Source organism: Trachinotus anak, unplaced genomic scaffold (genome assembly GCF_046630095.1).
Source record: "Trachinotus anak isolate AG129_WGS33_773 ecotype Australia unplaced genomic scaffold, CSIRO_AGI_Tana_v1 ptg000013l, whole genome shotgun sequence".
Classification (NCBI taxonomy): Eukaryota; Metazoa; Chordata; class Actinopteri; order Carangiformes; family Carangidae; genus Trachinotus; species Trachinotus anak.
The window spans coordinates 24,851,059-24,868,835 of NW_027273864.1; the positions used below are offsets into that span (position 1 = coordinate 24,851,059).

The 17,777-nt window shown below is 40.2% G+C and overlaps 1 protein-coding gene across 1 annotated transcript in view; it reads right to left on the bottom strand.

The window, feature by feature from the left end:
- Nucleotides 1–2,313: 2,313 nt before the first annotated feature.
- mmp24 (matrix metallopeptidase 24) overlaps nt 2,314–17,777 on the bottom strand; it is a 75,163-nt gene continuing 59,699 nt past the window's right edge. The window contains 2 exon segments of the mRNA XM_071493655.1: nt 2,314–10,750; nt 13,759–14,025. Coding sequence (XP_071349756.1) covers nt 10,386–10,750; nt 13,759–14,025 — 632 coding nt within the window. The 3' untranslated portion in view covers nt 2,314–10,385.

Genomic DNA, 17,777 nt, shown 5'->3' on the forward strand with positions numbered 1-17,777 from the left:
TGAAATCTGCATAAAACACATTAAATTGCCATGAAATTAAAATGGTGTTGGATGGTGTCAGTATTTACAGAACCCATTTGTCCAGTCCCATTACTGCAGAGGTGGTTTCACCAGAGGAGGTGCATATCGATCCCTAAAGGGGTATTTCAGCAAAATGCCACAAGGTAGATTTATTGTGTACATCTGGTAGATTTGTACTGCACACAATGTCACACATACCTCAAAACTGTTACTGGACTTACAGAAATTCATTTAGAATCAGGTCTATTCAAAGCTATAACAACAATGTAACAGTGTTTTTTTTTCTTTTTGAAAAGAGTAACAGCTACTGTTATAAAAAAAACAAACTATCAGCTGTGTGGGTCTGACTCAGTTTTCAGGTGTCCTGCTGAATCACACAATGAGAACAAAGAGCAATGAAACAGCAGAAAGGCACGACAAATCCAGAACAACAAAAGTAGCAAGATCAATAAAAAATACTGAATACTTATAGCAAAAGATTACAGAGTTTGTAAAAAAAACCAAAACAAATCAGTGAATAAATAAAATAATAAATGAATAGAGATCGACAGAGGAGAGTTTCAGGGTTCCAGAAATATTAGAACCATGTTGATGAGACATTATGATCCAGAGGAATCTAACAAATATATTGACTGTGCAACATGACAAAAGCTCACGGATTTTATGAATCCTGTCATTATTCTTTTACTTGCATCAGCGGCTTTTCTTGACTTGGGCCCCCTTTTTTTTAAGCCTACACTTACATTTAGGTAAACTGGCACCATTAAAAGTCTGCTGAATCAGCTCCTGTTTACAACTATCACTGGAACAACATGATACTGAAGAAAACTTAAAAACATCAAGTCAAGTTTATTTCTAGTGCATATTTAAACACAGTTAGAGCTGACTAAAATGAGTAAATAAAAGTAAAATAAATAAAATTAAGTAAAACAATAAGTAAAAACACAAGGAAAACATACTAAATATACTGCATACAGAAACATATAAACATTCTTAAAAAAAACAAGAAACAACAAGGAACAAATGCAGGATTATGAACATGGAAACAGACTAAAAGGTTAGTGAACCAAAAAAGGCCAGTGAATAAAAATGTGTCTTTAGCCAAGATTTGAAAATAGAGATGCAGGGAGCACATCTGATATCTAATGGAAACTGGTTCCATAATTCTGGAGCAGCAACTGCAACAGCTCTGTCACCTTTTAGGTTTAGAGGTGAAAGAAGTCTAAGGTGAATAGGAAGCCAGTGAAGGGAGGTCAAGACTTGGGTGATGTGCTCATGCTTTTTAGTGCAAGTTAACATCTTTGCACTCTGGACCAACTGCAAACAAGGTTATAATGACTGGGGAAGGCCTAGATACAATAAATTACAATAGTCCTGTCGAGTTGTGATAAAGGAAGTGGATTCTCCATGACATGGAAGGACAAGGATAACACGCAGATTTTTTGCATGGTACTTCACATATAGGTGGTGTACCTTACTTGGGAGGAGGCCTCTGAATTTAGACCAAATATGAGTACTTAAGTTTTGTTGCTGTTTAACTGGAGGGAATTGTCTGCCATTCAGCCCTTAATGTCCCAAATACAGTCCAGGAGAGGTGAAGGGAATCACTATACTTATGTGGGAGGTACAGCTGTGAATCATCAGCATGGAATTGATGTGAGCTGTTACGCTTTCTAATGATGTTTCCAAGAGGGAGCATGTACAGGCTAAAGAGGACTGGTCCCAGGACAGAACCCTGGGGGACGCCTTAAGTGACAGGGGGGGAGTGGAGGAGGAGAGCTGACCTGTAGCCACTGAGAAAGTCCTGTGTTTGAGATTGGATCTAAACCAGTTTATTGCAGAACCTTTAATATCAACCCATGTGATGATTCTCAGGGAGGTTCTGCAGTTATAAGGAGCATCTGTGAGTTTAGAGAGGTTTATGACGCACATCATGTGTGTGTCATACGTCTGTGTGGTCAGATGTGACACGTGACTGAGTTATGACGCAGGCTTTTTTAAAGTACCAGAACTGCCTCAGTGAGCTGTGTGTTAAAGCCACTGCTGCAGCTCCAACTGCTGACCTCCAAAGTTGTTTTAAGAACGACCCCCCCAAAATGGAAATTGAATGCTTCAGACTGTGAAAACACCACCAAGTGATGAGTCCAGGGAAAAAGTTTTACATGCATCAATAAGCAGGAAAGAGTGGGACATTTTTTGGAAATAAGCCAACACTGCAGGATGCATGCAGTGTACAGGATCTTGACTTCAATGAATTGCTCAAAATAAAATCACCACTCAGTGAAAAACAAGTCTTAGACAATGAAGCTTTTACTTTTATTGACATTTCATTGTTAACAGAACATTGTGTTATTTGTATATAATTGGCATGGGACAGTAAAATCGAACCAAACCTAAAAAATTAACCAAAACTTTTCTGTTCCAGTCATGTCGACATTTTTCAATAATAAAACTTTCTCTCGCTAGAAATGAAACTGGATCTTCTCAAGTCATTAAACATGCCTATCCAATATAAGCATCGTCATAAAAACATTATGTGCAAAGGATGGTCTTAAATAAGAGAGAAACAAAAATACAAAACTTTTCAAAAAAGCCTTTTGTTGGTCTTTTTATTTACATGAGTTGATATTTGATATCCGACATTTGACATGATGACTCTATAAAAAAATCCACAAACAAAAGGGTGCATCTGTTTGCATGTAAAGAAGTGAGCCGAGATCAACATTTTTTTCATTTTGATTTTATAATCAACCCATTTTGTCAAAAAACCCAAAAACCAAAACCAAAATCATGTATTTACAGAAAACATCTCTTTTTTTCTTCATAAGAAAAACTAACTGAATTGAATCTCTCTTAAAGCTATATCTGATAAAATCTCCCTACAAGTAGTAGTAGTAGTAGCTGTGATAATATCCAAAGAACATCTTGTTACTTCAAAAAGTCTGCCCAGACTACCTCTGATATGTTTTTATTCACCTACGTATATTTTTTTTTAAGAAAAGAGAACATTAGAAATTAAAGGCAACAACAGGCAAGTTAAAGGAAGACTTAGCCTCGTGAAGCCACACTCCAAACTCACAGCAGCGTTTGTCAGAGACGGGGTTTGTGATACAGTATAAGTTGTGAAATGTGTTTTTAGCTATGGAAGCAAACATGAGCTTTAATCTCAGAGTGACTGGTTTGAAAGGAATTTTAAGTTGTGAGGTGAATTTTCATTTATTTATGCCATTAATAGTCTTCAGTGTAGCTTACCAAGGGAGCTGTAGGTGAGAATAAACCTTAACAGAGGGCAACATTTACCTCAACACATTGATTTAAAGGTCCCATATTTTACACTTTCCTTTTGTTTCATTGTTATATCCATTTTGTTAATATCCATTTGAAGATGTATTTTGGGTTTTTAGTACATAAAAAACCATTTCAGTGTAGTCTTACATCTCCTCTCTCAGGCTTCTCTCTGGAGCTCTCTTAACAAACGGTCAGCGAGCCAATTATAAAGTGTTATCAGAGTTTCTTCTACATCCAGAGCAGCTCTGCCCTCTGGAAACTAAAAGACTGGTTTATGTTTTTTATCGATATGTTTTCATCATCTGCTATAATGCAAAGATGCACCATCTCTGGCAAGTGCCCCCCCCTGTTTGGAAGTGGCATAATCAGATAACTAAGTCTACCTTTAAAGGCAACTCACTGTTGTCCAAACCCACCAGAGCATCGCCAGACCTGGGACAAAGTGACACAGAGTCCTGACCAGAGATCAGCTGCTCTGCTCCTTTACTGGAGAAGCTGCAAAGCTTAACTCAAGCAAACTGGTAACGTTATAGAGTTATTTCTTCTTATTAGAGTTATTTTGCTCCTTCTGTTGAACCAAAAGTTGTGCTTACATGGTGGATGCACAGTCAGTGGTGTGAAATGGACAGAGGAAGGAAAGTGACGCTGAGAAAGACGAGGACTGAGTTTTGGCAGGTCTGCACTCCGAGGCAGATAAACCCAACAACACCAGCACAAATGACTCAGTGTTTCAGTTTATCCCAGGTCTGCACACAACAGCCATAAAAGAGGCAATTGTTTAGAGGACCCTTTGCCCTCTGTGAAAAGTACAGTTGAATAAATAACTTTCAAACAGAAACCATGTGGTGGATGGACAGCGTCCAACACACAGTCTGAAAATCTCATGTACATATGTTTTGTCTTTATGTGTGTGTTCCATAAGTAATATGAATAAGCGACAATGCAACCACTATGTTCTCTTCAAGTACCCTTCTTCTTTTCCCACAAACAGACATCTGCTGAAATACACTGCACTTTTGTAAACTGCTATTCTTCTGTAAATCTCAGCAAATATATACAGAGGGATAAAGAGGGGGTGGTGTCTCTCTAGTACAGAACATATTATTTAAATGGATCTAAGTACAGGTGTTTTTTTTTCTTTCCCAGGTAAAACATGGTGGAAACTAAAGTTTTACCTGCTCACCACCCCCCCTTGTTAAAATTATCTCCCTCATCAAGTACTGCAACAAGTAAACTAGTAAAACCTCTATTAAGTATCCTTCAGTATATAAGCACTGTAACCTGATGGGGATGATGTGAGAGCAGCAGTCATTCATCGTCAAAGAGTCGCTGTCTTGAACGCCGCTGTAAAAATCAGAGTGAGGGGCAGCGTGAGAAGCGCCCTTCTCTCAACATCAACATCTACTGCTGAAGTGCCCGGGAGCAAGGCACTTAATCCCCGATTGCGTCAGTGGCCTGCAACACCTAAGGAGACAGGTTTAATCTGCCTGCACATCCGCTACTGTTAAGACCTACAGTTAGTACCTGATAGCAACACTGACCCTAGTAATAAACCTTCAGTTATTTTCAGCAACAGCTTCACCCTCTCTGTCAGTTACATTATGAGTGAGCACCAGTGAGAGCAAGTGACATCACTTAGGAGACATTATTATTATTGGGTAAGGGTGTTTTGAAGTGGGATGGACACTGCCCCCCACCCTCCCTTAGGGAGAAAGCTACAACTCTCCCTTCCCATTAAATCACAGCTGTAACAAAACACTCAAACCGGCAACTAGCCTGGAGCTCTACTATTTACAAAGTGCACCAGCATCAAGTAGAAACACCACAGCCAACAGCCAACGACCACCTCAACAACACAACGATCACGTTTTATCTACTCCCCTTTTTCCCCTCCTCTGTCTGACGGAGTTTCAGCTGAGAAATAAACAGGTAACAGACGGGTTGTAGCTTCGCCTGCAGAGGGTTTTCCTCCGATCAACAAATAAAAACATAACACTGTGTTATCAAGATAAACAGTCCAAAAAAAAAAACACAACATGACTGCAACACTCAATGCCATTATCAGCCTAATAACTACACATGAATGTCACTTTACAGGCTACTTCTCATTTCCACAATCTATCTTTCTAATAATCTGGTTGTATCATGACTCAGAGGGTCAGGGTTTTGTAGCTCAAGTCAGTTATCAAGCAGTTTTATCATTGAATGGTTTTGTTCTAAAATGACAAGCATCTCATTTAAAAAATAAATATGAAGAAATTACATTAATGCATCCTTAACGGTCAGATTTCACACCTTTATATAGAAGTACTTTAAGTTCATGGTCATTATGTGACAGGAGCTGTAAGAAATACTCGATGAATCGATTACCTGATTGACAGGAAATTAATCAGCAACTACTTTTATAAATGATTAAGTCTTTTTTCAACCAAACATGTCAAACATTTGGTGTTTCCAGCTTCTCAGATGTGATGATTTTTTTATTTTTGCCTTTGATGATTGTAAAATGTTATTTGTAGATGTGAGTTTGGGCTCATCAGTAGCTGTCAATCATTACTAGCAGTCCTGTATGTGAGACTTTCAAGGACATAGGTTTGCATATGGATGGTAGGGGTATGTCCCTGCCAATATTTGAATGAACTTGTTCGCACTGTGTTTCCAGTGAAGTCATTAGATAATTCCAATGTGCCCGCCCAGAGGCTATGTCTCCAAGATGACTGATTTAAGTATGCTGGAATTTGATTGGCTGAAATGGTGGGGACTATTTGGAGGCTCATGTCAAATAACTGTCAGACACAGAGGAGGCCAGAGCAGATCAGTGTGCTGACAGTGGTCGTCTGTAGGTCCATACCACGAGCATGGTTGAAAATTTCAGGTGACTCATTTCCCTCTTGTTGGCACTGCACAGCACACATAACTTCATTTTGTCCATGCCAACATGTTTTGTACTTTGCAGGTATCATGCCACCAAAAAAGAGACATCAGGATCTTTTTCACCTCCCAGAGTGTCAGTAACTGGTAGTAAGCCTTACATTACTGATTGATAATACTGATGCATCACCTGATTAGCAGCATTATACTGTTGTAGCTGGCCAAGGTGGAGCTAGTTTTAAATGTGAAATCAAGGGGAACTGCAACACTGGAAGGACTACTGAATATAAGCATGCTGATGCTGGATGCAAAAATATTTTTATTTTTTTCTTTCCTTCTTTGATTTGTCACTGTGTATTTTTATTTAAATGTAAATACAAGTAAATACAGATCTTAATGTAAATACAGATCATATGTTAATAAACCAATTTGGTTGACAACATTTAAAAGTCATCTTTTGTTTTGGAGGGGTTGTTGTGTCCCTCCAGTGCTGAGACCAAACCTATGCCCTCGGAGCCTTTTTCGATTACAAATCCTGAATATCTGCTTTGGAAACTTCTTAATTTGACTCACTTTAATTTGGATCAAATGCATGTTTTTACTTGACTCAAGCAGCAGCTCTGTGCAGACCATCTCACACCAGCTGGGAAAACACGAAGAGAAAGACAAGTTTGGTCCAGCAGGCAATTTTCCTGGGATTGACATTCATGTTTCCACAGACTTACACGACCCCCCCCCCCGAGCAGAGAGAGTCAGTAAACTGTACACAGGTGTTAAGGTAAAATGGAGAAGAATGTCTTGTTTTCTACTTATTGTACACCCCCAAGGAACAAATACATGTTTTCTACCCAGTCAAAGATTGCGCTGCAGGTTACTGAGCGACATCGATTTGTGCTGAATGCTGTGTGTGCTGAATTGCTCTCGATGGCAGTGAGTAATTGCGAAGATATGCAGCGAGAACACATTCAATTACTGCAGGACACAGAGCTGGATGAATAAGGTACAAAGCTAAGCAAACGGGAACCGGGGGGGGGGAAGAAAGACACTGCAACCTACTGCATTATTACTGTGCATTTGTGTGTGCATGTATATATGGATAGTTTAGTTATAAACTCTACAACTTTTTCAAGATAAAACAGGGAGGTTGTTCACCTGATGATGAAGATGCATTTTATTTTTTACAACATCCACTTGGATTTAAAAATGGTTCTTAATAAGCAGAGTTACACCGACAGTCTAGATGTCCCAAGCTGCCCCGCAACAGTGATTCCCAGCCTGAGGTGGCAGGTCATAGATGGAGGACTCCAAAACCCCTCTGGGGAGCTGAACCAGCCTCTGTATGAACCTTTATGAGTCACATTAGGAAGTTAATAACATTTAAATGAGAAGTTTGTGTATTCAAATAAAGTGGCTGCAGTGTTATTGTTCCAGAAGATTTGAGTGGTGCAGTAGATGATTCAAATCAGTCAAATCAGTTTGAATTACACTCTGCTGTTAGCGGAGGGTGATCCTCCTCTATTCTGAAATTTTGCTTTGTGGTCTTCAAGAGCAATGAGACTTTCAATTTATGCTCAAACTGGCAGGAGGTGGCTGCAAGGAAAAGCAGGTAGTAGAAGGTCATTCTTCTGTGATAACATTTAACATTTGATAATACTCACAATTTGCGCATCGGTACAAAGCAAGAGCACATGAAGCACACACCCACAGCCATGACACAGAGAAACACTCTGCACATGTCCAGCCAGTTCATGTTGCGTGAATTACTGAGAAAAGATAAAGTCAGCCACACTGACCAGTGCAGAGCCGCCCACATTTAAAACTACAGATGAGATTAGATTAGATTTTAATTACTTCTTAAAGGACGTTGTTCTTTGCAGCTCAAATAACAATCAAAATAATCAGATACTGGTCTGATTTGTTTTGATATGGTATCTCCCTCAATGCTTTTGTCAATGCTTTTATCAATCTGAAAAAAACTTTTCAACACAGCAGAGCATAGCAACTGTACATGCTTGCAGCTTTTTAAAACTTCAGAGAATATAGTATAATAATAAATACATAAGAAATCCTGTCACATGCGACCAGTAAATAATAATGAGGAACTAACTAATTTTCTGAAAAGTGGGTTTGATCAGTTCTATCAAATCTTAATGAAATCTTGTGGTTTTCTAAATGTGACCATCTGTAAAAATCTTTAACTGGTTGTTGTAGTTAAAAACCTTGAATTAATGTAAACAACGAGTTGTGTCAAATAAAGGCATTCACCCTGTCATTAACTCTGCCTACTTTTGTCACCAACACATTTGGCACAAAACTGGAGACAAGTAACTTTGTTTTAACCAACAATAAAAGCACTTAACCTGTGGGATGTTGAACCTAAAAAAGACATAAAGAAAGATGAAGTAAGTAAAGAGGGAGAGCAGCACAGATGGAGGGAGAGATTAGATCGATGGAGAGAGTGAACCAGCGGAGAGATGAGAGGCCAGATGGACGGGGAGAATTACAAGAGGACAGTGAGAAAATACAGAGGGAGGACAGTGGGATTAAAGCAAGGGATGTGGAGGGCGAGTCGCCCCTATTAGAGCTTTGTGAACAGAAGTTACTTTATTAAGCCCGGTCGATGTTGCTGCGCCACAGCCAGCATACTAATACAGACCGACATGTATCCTCTGTACACCCCCACCCCCACTCCTCACTCCCTCTGTCTCCATCTCTATTCAAACCCTGCTTTATTCTGACTCTCTGTCCCTTCACTTTCTCCATTTCCTCTGTAATTGCACTTGTCCAACTCCTTCCATGCTTTCTCCTCGGAAAGACAAAACTAATGATAAACTAAAGCTTAAAGCTCAGTGCTGGAATCGTAATTATCAAACTGCTAAAAACTTCAATTAAGAATACTCAATATAAATATGTAGAATTAACAACAACCTATTATATTTAGAATATATAAATAGGAATGAAATCATAAGAAACTGGCTGAAATGGGAATTCAATTCTAGGAACATCCTATCACGTTTGAATAAAATGGAAAAAGCAGGCTAAAACACATCTTCAGGAGTTGTAATTGTCATCATGACATGATGATATTTTGTTGCAGAAGGTTTGCTCACCTGATTATACTCTTCACTAACTCATGACACCTTTGGAGCTCTCTGGAAACCGAGGTTAGCAAGTAGGGGTAAAATTGAAGGATTTATTTGATTTTATTATTAATTATGTTTTAAATTGAGCAGTTTGATAAATGTGGGCTCTGGTTGTGTGCAGCCTGTTAAATATGAGCAGATGTGCTAGGTCTTCTGAGACCGAGACAAGACTGTTGAACTGTTGTGATGATCTATTCTATCATTAGACGCTGATGACTCTCTATTCTACATTTGCCAAAACCCAGCTGTGTAGATCGACCCACTTTTTTAAAGAACATTTTGTTAAACTGGTTTAGGGATGGGGGTTTAGGTTGACAAAGGTCTGAGTTAATGGTAATGAGAATGTTCTTGTTGTGTATGGTGGGAAAAGAGAGAAAAAGGTCCTCTTCCACAGTTTTACATCTACATACTACTGAAATAAATTAAACAGAATTCAGTAATCCTCAGAGAGATCCTTGGTTTTCTTTTAGTTATGGCCTTTCTACCTAAATTTATCTTCAAGTTTGATATTTTCAAACCATTTCTTTTTTCTTTTTCTTTTTTCTTTAAATTTCATCTGACTTGATAGTTGAAGTAGTTCACGTGTACAAGCCGTCGTTATAACAAACTTGGAAGTGGTGTCTGGCTTAGAGGATCTTATTCTGTTCCTCTTCCTCTTTCTTTTATTTTCACTGAGAAGGAGAGTTGTGTGTGTTGTAGACTCCAGAAGAAGTAGTCAAAGTTCAGTCTCGCTCATGAGACCACATCTCACTCAGCCAGAGAAGTTGTGGGCATGTCAGATGAGCAAGACTGACAAATCTGCTGTTTATGTGTTCTCAGCCGATCAGATCCTCCCGGAGCATTTGTGGATTTGTTCGTTTGTTTTAAGCATCCTGACAAAATCAGTAATCTTCCTGTTTTACACTGAAGTGGTTGTGTCACAAGACAGGCACGAGTCTCTAGCCAGCCAATTAGTGTCTTTCAGCATTGACTTACCATTGTCCTGTGCAATGTGTTCTTGGCCATTAGCCAACATTAACGATCAATCCATGAACTTTGACCTCTTCAAAGCACAGATGCCTGTCATACCCACTCTTGAACAGGGTATTTGTAGTAGTGCTGTGTCATGGTGTTCTGCTGGACCCCTTTGTTCTTAAACTGGAAAATCGTGTACACCAGCACCAGGATGCACAGTGACAGGATGCAAGGAATCACCACAGCGATGGCGTTGACTGTTGTTGGGACATCGTTGATGGTCACCATGATATCGACGTCGTCGAGGGGCAGTTGGCGGTCACCACGGTTACCGCTGCCGCCGGAGCGCTCCATCTCGGACTGGTCGCAGCCCATCCAGTCGCGCAAGATGGACTTTGGGTATCCGGGCTCCACCGTCAGCTTCTGGTTGTCGAACTTCCAGTACTCCTTCCCCTTGTAGAAGTAGGTGTAGTCTGTCGGGGGGGGGGGGGGGGGGGGGGGGGGGACAAAAAAGACATTTGGTTCAGACATTCTGAAATCCATCCAATAGCTGCTGACACATTTCACTTAAAACCACAAGGGTCAGTCAGCTTCATGGCGTTAAAGTCAGAGGATCACTAAATTCATTAGGATTTGTCCTCAGCTGACTATGAATGTCTGCACACAAGTTCATGCAAAAGCTGTTGAGATAGTTCAGTTTAGACCAGCGTGTTGTACCAACATGGCCACAGTGTTTCACATACATAGATTTATAGCTGGCAGCCAGCCACAGTATCAACACTGACGTCACATATTGATTTCATACACACACACACACACACACACACACAATTTCAAATTGCTCAGATTTTTCCCTCTGTCTCTCTCACTCTGTCTCTCTCTTTCTGTCTTATATACACATTGACAATGGACCTGTCTGTCATAGTCAGACTGGCCATGAGAAATCCTGTCATATCAGTGTACCATCAAAACATCCATAACTTTTTATACTGTCCCTGTCTGTCTCTTTACTGACTGTATATCAAGATGGACGTAGCCTCCGTGATGTCACCTACAGGTTTCTGAAGAGCTGTTTTGAAGCTTAGCATGGGCTGCTCCTCCGCCGCCATCTTGGCAATGCCTGACTCTGCCTAACTCCCAGCTAATCCAAAAATGGGTAAAGAGGTGGGGGCTGTGTGGAGCCAAGACTTTAGTGCATGACGGCCATTCAAGGAACTGCAGCTTTTGGCACTTTCGTTTTGGCTTCATTTTTCAGCCCTGGAGGTTGAGGCTTGGCCAGGACTGGGCTCACAACAAGTAATTGTTGTGTGACACAAGGTGAAACAATGATTTAAAGATTTCAAACCAAGCTATGCATAAAAATTTCACCTTACCACCATAACAACCAACTGACACACAAATTCTGCTCATATCACAATGCAAGTTGTGTGTTTGCAGCCACAAAATTACTGGTTTAGCATAAAACAAATTCACTTGCGCTTGTGTCACAAGAACAGAGACTAAATGCCACATGACCTAAAGTGGAAATCTCCACTTTGTTTTCTAAATTCCTCAAATGCTGACTCTAAGGAGACCTTCACTCTTCAAGAAAAGATGTCTCTTTAAGTGAAACACATCCATCTTCAGTGTCCTCGCCTCCCTCTCTCAGCTCTGGTATATCCCTGTGGTGCAGAATCTCATTAGAGGCAATAACATTTCTATTGTGACACGGCGGCCACGGCGGTTACAGGCAGCTACAGCAGTGGTTGTTTTTATTGAAGGGCAATATTATGTAATGCCTGTGAGACAGACACTGCAGCTGGGAGACAAGTGGGACAGTATGTGAGAGAGAGATAGAGAGGGAGGGAGGGGGAGAAAGAGAGGGATACACCCTCACAGATATCACACACATGCGCACTGACACACACACAAACACACACACACACAGAGTTACTGCAGCTAAATAGTAAAAGTATTTTACTTAAAGTACCAATAGTGATAAAGTAAAAATACTAACTATACTTTACTACATTATGTAGTTTATAGTATAACTATTTCATATGAAGGGTATCTAGTAAATAAAGCTGTTAAATACATGTGTAGTAAAAAGTAAAACAATTGCAGGACAAGATCAGATCTCAGCAGCTCTAACACACACACACACACACACACACACACACACACACACACACACACACACACACACACACACACACCGCACACAGTTCACCAACAGAAAAACCCCAGAAGGTTTCTTCTGATGTCTGCTTTTTTGTCTGCTCCATCACCTCCAAACAGCCAGTCGAAACACACACACACACACACACACACACACACACACACACACACACACACAAACACACATAAATTCATCTGTTGCCTCCAAAGTCCCTGCAGGACAGCTTCTCATCTAACACCAAGACACCACACCTGACCAACCATGTCACCGCCTCTGATCTCACAAACACTTACACAAACACACACACACACATACACATACACACACACACACACACACAGATACTGAGCTCTGCCTTTGGTGTCCCCTCTGAGGAAGCCACAAGGTCATGAGGTCTCAGCTCGACAAGTAGAAGTGATGATGGGTAGTTTTCTTCTAGGACACAGTGTGTGTGTGTGTGTGTGTGTCTGTGTGTGTGAGAGAGAAAGAGAGAGAGAGATTGAGTCTGGAACGTTTGCTTGTGGCATTTTATGCTTTCATAGCATAAACACTAGGCTAAATTGAGAGTAATTCAGTGTGAATTATCAAGACAGTGTCTGCAGGACTTGGTGGTCAAGTTGGTACCTACATCAATGCCCCTGCACATGTTAAAGATTTTATCTCGCATTTTCTGAGAAGCAGTAATTCAGAGACTGATCTACATTACTTTTTCATTTAATAATGAAAAGATCTCCTTCCGGACAAGTGTTAAGGTCCGTATCAGAAATAATCTCTGTCCATCACACCTGAAAACATGAGCATTCACGATGCACTAGACAGTGTAAACTGGAAGCAGTTGATTAGTTGCAGAAAATACTACAAACATGAAACAGAAAAGACAGTTGTAGTATTAAAAAGCTGAATTTAACTGCATAGCAGCTGCTAGCAAAGACGACAAGGTCGGCAACGCTTGGAATGGTCATCTATGTCATTGTTTCCAAAGGTCTCTGTTTCTGCCCGTCCAGACTAAAACCCAACACCGGAGATTTCAAACTAAAGTGGCTTTGGCAGTGTTTCCAAAAGTCTCAGTTTTAAGTGCTCGAAAACTCTGGAGTAGTGTGGCCGGCGGGATAAGATGTAGCAGAAGTGATGCGTTACAGGTCATTTCTGCTGTTATTGCCACTTTAGCTTGTTCTGAGTAGGAAACATGGCATTCATCACAGCTGAGACAATGGTATGTTCGTTCATATTCAGTGAGGAGGGCTCTACTGCTAAAAGCTACTGATCTGGTTTGATGACGTACAGACAGTGACACCAGACAGAATAACCCCGTCAGACACTCACATCCCTCCCTGCTGATGAAGGCCCCCTGCGGACCATCTGGTATTCCCTTCCACACGGTGATGGGTTTGGGGTATCCTGGGTCCGTGGTGCGCTTCTCCTCATTGTAGCGCCAGTACTGGTCCCCTTTGAAGAAGTAGGTTTTCCCAACCGGCTCCCAGCGCAGCGCCGTGTCGATGCCATCCTTGGGAAGGCAGCTGCCCAGCTCCACCAGGCTGTGGGGGTAACCAGGCTCGGCCGTCACTTCCTTAAAAACCCAGTACTTATCACCTGGAAGATGAGAGGAGACGCGAGTCAGCACTTTAATAATGATCAGGTGTAAACAAGGAGAGGCAAACAAGCAAATGTTTTGTGCCCCCATGTGATGAAAAATTCACTGATGACCCCCTCATATTGGGACATTTGCAATGACAACTGTAAATCCCCTTACACCTCCCATGGAGACACTTAACAGTACACTGCTGCCGCCCCAAACCACCCCAAGTGGAGCCCCTGATGATGTGTGCTGTAATTAGCATCAATCAATCAATTACCTCTGTATTTTATTCTATTGTATATTTTGTTACCTCTGTATTTTATTCTATTGTATATTTTGTATTATAATACACCGGACAGCTGTAACAAACTAATTTCCCTTCGGGGATGAATAAAGTAATCTATCTATCTATCTATCTATCATAACCCTACATGTGAGGTGATGTGAAAAATGTCTAATTTGCTGTTATGAACACAGATGTTAAGTCGAATGGATTTCTTCACTCTCACTTTAATATTTGTACAGTAAATGATTATTATTATTACAGTTGAGATATCACCAAAATCTAATTTTTTCCTTGGCCCAACACCAATTTGTCTACAGATTTAATTCTTTTACAGAAATGTGTTCAAAGGATTTAAGCTATTCTGCTGGCAGACAGGTCAAATAACAGAGCTGAAAATGTGATGTCCTCCACAGAATTAAGTGTCAATAACCTTTATTAATAAATCTCATTATCTTATTCTCTGGGAGGAAAAACAGCACAGAAAATTGTGGAGTCAGTCTTGTGTAAACTGTTGTACAACACAGCAACTGCTTTCTACAACACTGAGAAAACAGTTTAACATCAACTTCTTATTCTTTAGAAGAAATATGCGGACAAAATATTAAACAGATTAAACTGGATGATATTAAATCATAGAACTACTCCACAAAAGCTCTATTAAATTAGCCTGACTTGACAGCAGCTTCTGTAGGCTGTATTCAACTGGAAGAAAAAAACAAAACAAAAAAAGAACAAGGGAACAGCGAATACAAGCAAAGATTAATAGAAAACACTGAATCCCTTTTCAGACACTAATAGCTTTCCACCAGGCATTTAAGGCAGCCAGACACGGTGTTAACAATTTTAAATTAACAGTACATGTTACTGGGAAGATGCTGATAGATAATTGTAGTTTTAAGCAGGTACTGTAATCATTCTAATTTCTTAAGGAGCCACGAGGACATAAATTTCCACTGTGGGTAGAAAATGTCATCAAAGTCGTACTGAGACCACGGCCGTATTTGTGCAATGAAGACAATATAGGCTACGGCTATTTATTGGTGCTATGTAGAACATTTAAATAAATTCTTAAAAAATAATCTCACTATTCATGCTTTGATTTTCTTGAGCTTGACTATCCTGTTTCAGATAGAAACTCAGTAACTTCTGGGTGTCAGGAGACAATGTGGGTGGTTTAAATCTGGCCCTTTAAAACACTGGTTGTGGTTTTTATTTTGGTTTTTTTGGCTGAAAACTCAAACAATGAGTCTTAAAGGTTTTGATATCCATAAGAAGATATATGTCAGGGTTTTAAGACCAAAAACCATCTCAATGTAGTTCTACATCTCCTATCTCAGGCTTCTCTCTGGATGCTGTGTCCAGATAAGCCTTGCTGGGGGCATGGCTGAGGGCGGTGACTGTTTTGTTGTGACATCACAAAGTTATTTTTTTTAAGATAGTTTCTGAATACAGGCTGTGTGCATTTTGCCCGTGGACTGCACACTGGTATGTATAACACCTAGACCTGCTTTGTAATAAAAAAGACATGGAGATCTCATTTTGTACAAAATGGAACCTTTAAGGTGGAACTTTTGACCACTTGTGGTATGAGTGGATTCCTGTGTATGTGGTTGTTGCACTCAACAAAATGCCAGTAAAAGGCAGAAAGGAAGAAGACTACCAGCAAATAAACATGGATGTAAACAATACAGATTTCAAAATGTTCAAAGGCTCTGGTTTCTGTAGAGGGAAATGCATTCAGTATCTTTATTAAGCCTCAAGGATCCAAACAATACTCAATGTAAACATAAAACTTTGTAAGAAAACTCCACAGGAAACCTTCAACTTTATTGCTTCAAGCTCACATTTTTTAAGCCTGTCTTTAAACAACTAGAAGATCTTATTGTTCCTCATTATTGAGACCACTTTCTGAAAAATTATTAAAGAGACAAAATCACTGATCTCCTCTTGTGCAAGTTCAAGTGATGCTACCATATAAAATGGATATCTTCAAATGCTTCTTTTTTTTAGTATAAAATCTCTTTTGTGCTTCCACTGACAGTGTTTCCACAGTGAACTGTGTTGAAGGGTTGTGAGAAAAAGAATTTCAGACTAAAAAGAGAGAACTGGACAACTCACTCACTCACTCACTCACTCACTCACTCACTCACTCACTGAGACCTCATGTTGACTTGGGTTGAACTTTTGTTTAAATTTTTGCGCAGAAATATGATATGATATGATATAATAAGACCGGAGAAGTTATTCAAGCGACCAACAGTGATTTCCACTGACATATGAGCACATGAAGATTGTTTGAACTTTCCCTTTAAAAACTACATTCACAGATCAGTGTTAGATCTACATTCACAGCACAACAGGAGTTTAATCTGGGCACATCTCTTGCATGCATATGAGGTGAAAGTACCCTGTCAGCTATTCAAAGTGTGGCTGTCATGCCTCATAGTTCCCGGGTTAATGGGAGGTGCTGTTTTTGTGCTGTGTGATTATGTGCACGACACCGTCTACATCATCCATCCATCCATCCATAGGTTTTAAAATGAAGCCCCATGAACTGGAAAAGCTACTGAAAGTGCAGTTTTCTTTAGCCTGATGTCACCCCAATGTTAGCTTATGGAGGAGATTATTACCTGCAATCACACACACACACACACACACACACACGTGCGCGCTGACAATCAATAAATCCTCCGTCTAATTCTGTGTGTGTGTTCTGCTCACATGTGTATCTGTGCTCGCCCAACTGTGTGCAAGAAGCATTATCATGTGTTGGTGTATGACAGTGTGTGTTTGTGTGTCTCAAAGCCTGGTTGAGCTGTGTCATTGTGTGTCCATGTGTGTCGTGTGTGTGTGTGTGTGTGTCCACGTGTGTGTGTGTGTGTGTGTGAGCGAGAGACGGAGTCGGCAGCAAAGAGCTCTGAGAGAGCAAAGCTATTAATATCTGCTCCTGGCTGGCTGCGATAGCAGGACACTCTGTCAGAAGATTGTGGGGTGTGTGTGTGTGTGTGTGTGTGTGTGTGTTACAGAGAAAGTGAGAAAGAGTGAGAGAGAGATGGAAAAAGAGAGAAGGAGGGAGAGATGACTCCACAGTCAGCAGGCAGGGGATGAGGGAGGCTTCATACATAGACTGAAATTCTATTACTTTAGGCTGGGTGCTCCCCACTGCACTGCCATTCTCTATTTCACACTTTATTAAATATAGTTTCAGGAGGAGGAGGGCATGTAGAGCGCAGGACAGAGTCTTATAACCATGGAGCAGATGGTAGACAGAGATTTAAACGTCCTTCTGTGATAGCGCAGAGTTTTTCCACTGGGGATTGGGAGAGAAATTGGCTGATTTCGGTGAAGTTTGCAAGAAAAACTTTCATTTCATCTGAACTGAGATGTTTGTATTTTAAACTTCCCTTACTGTACCACTTTCTGATAAGGCACCATTTATAATTTCTGTGATTAATTTATTAATACTTTATTTACTAATCA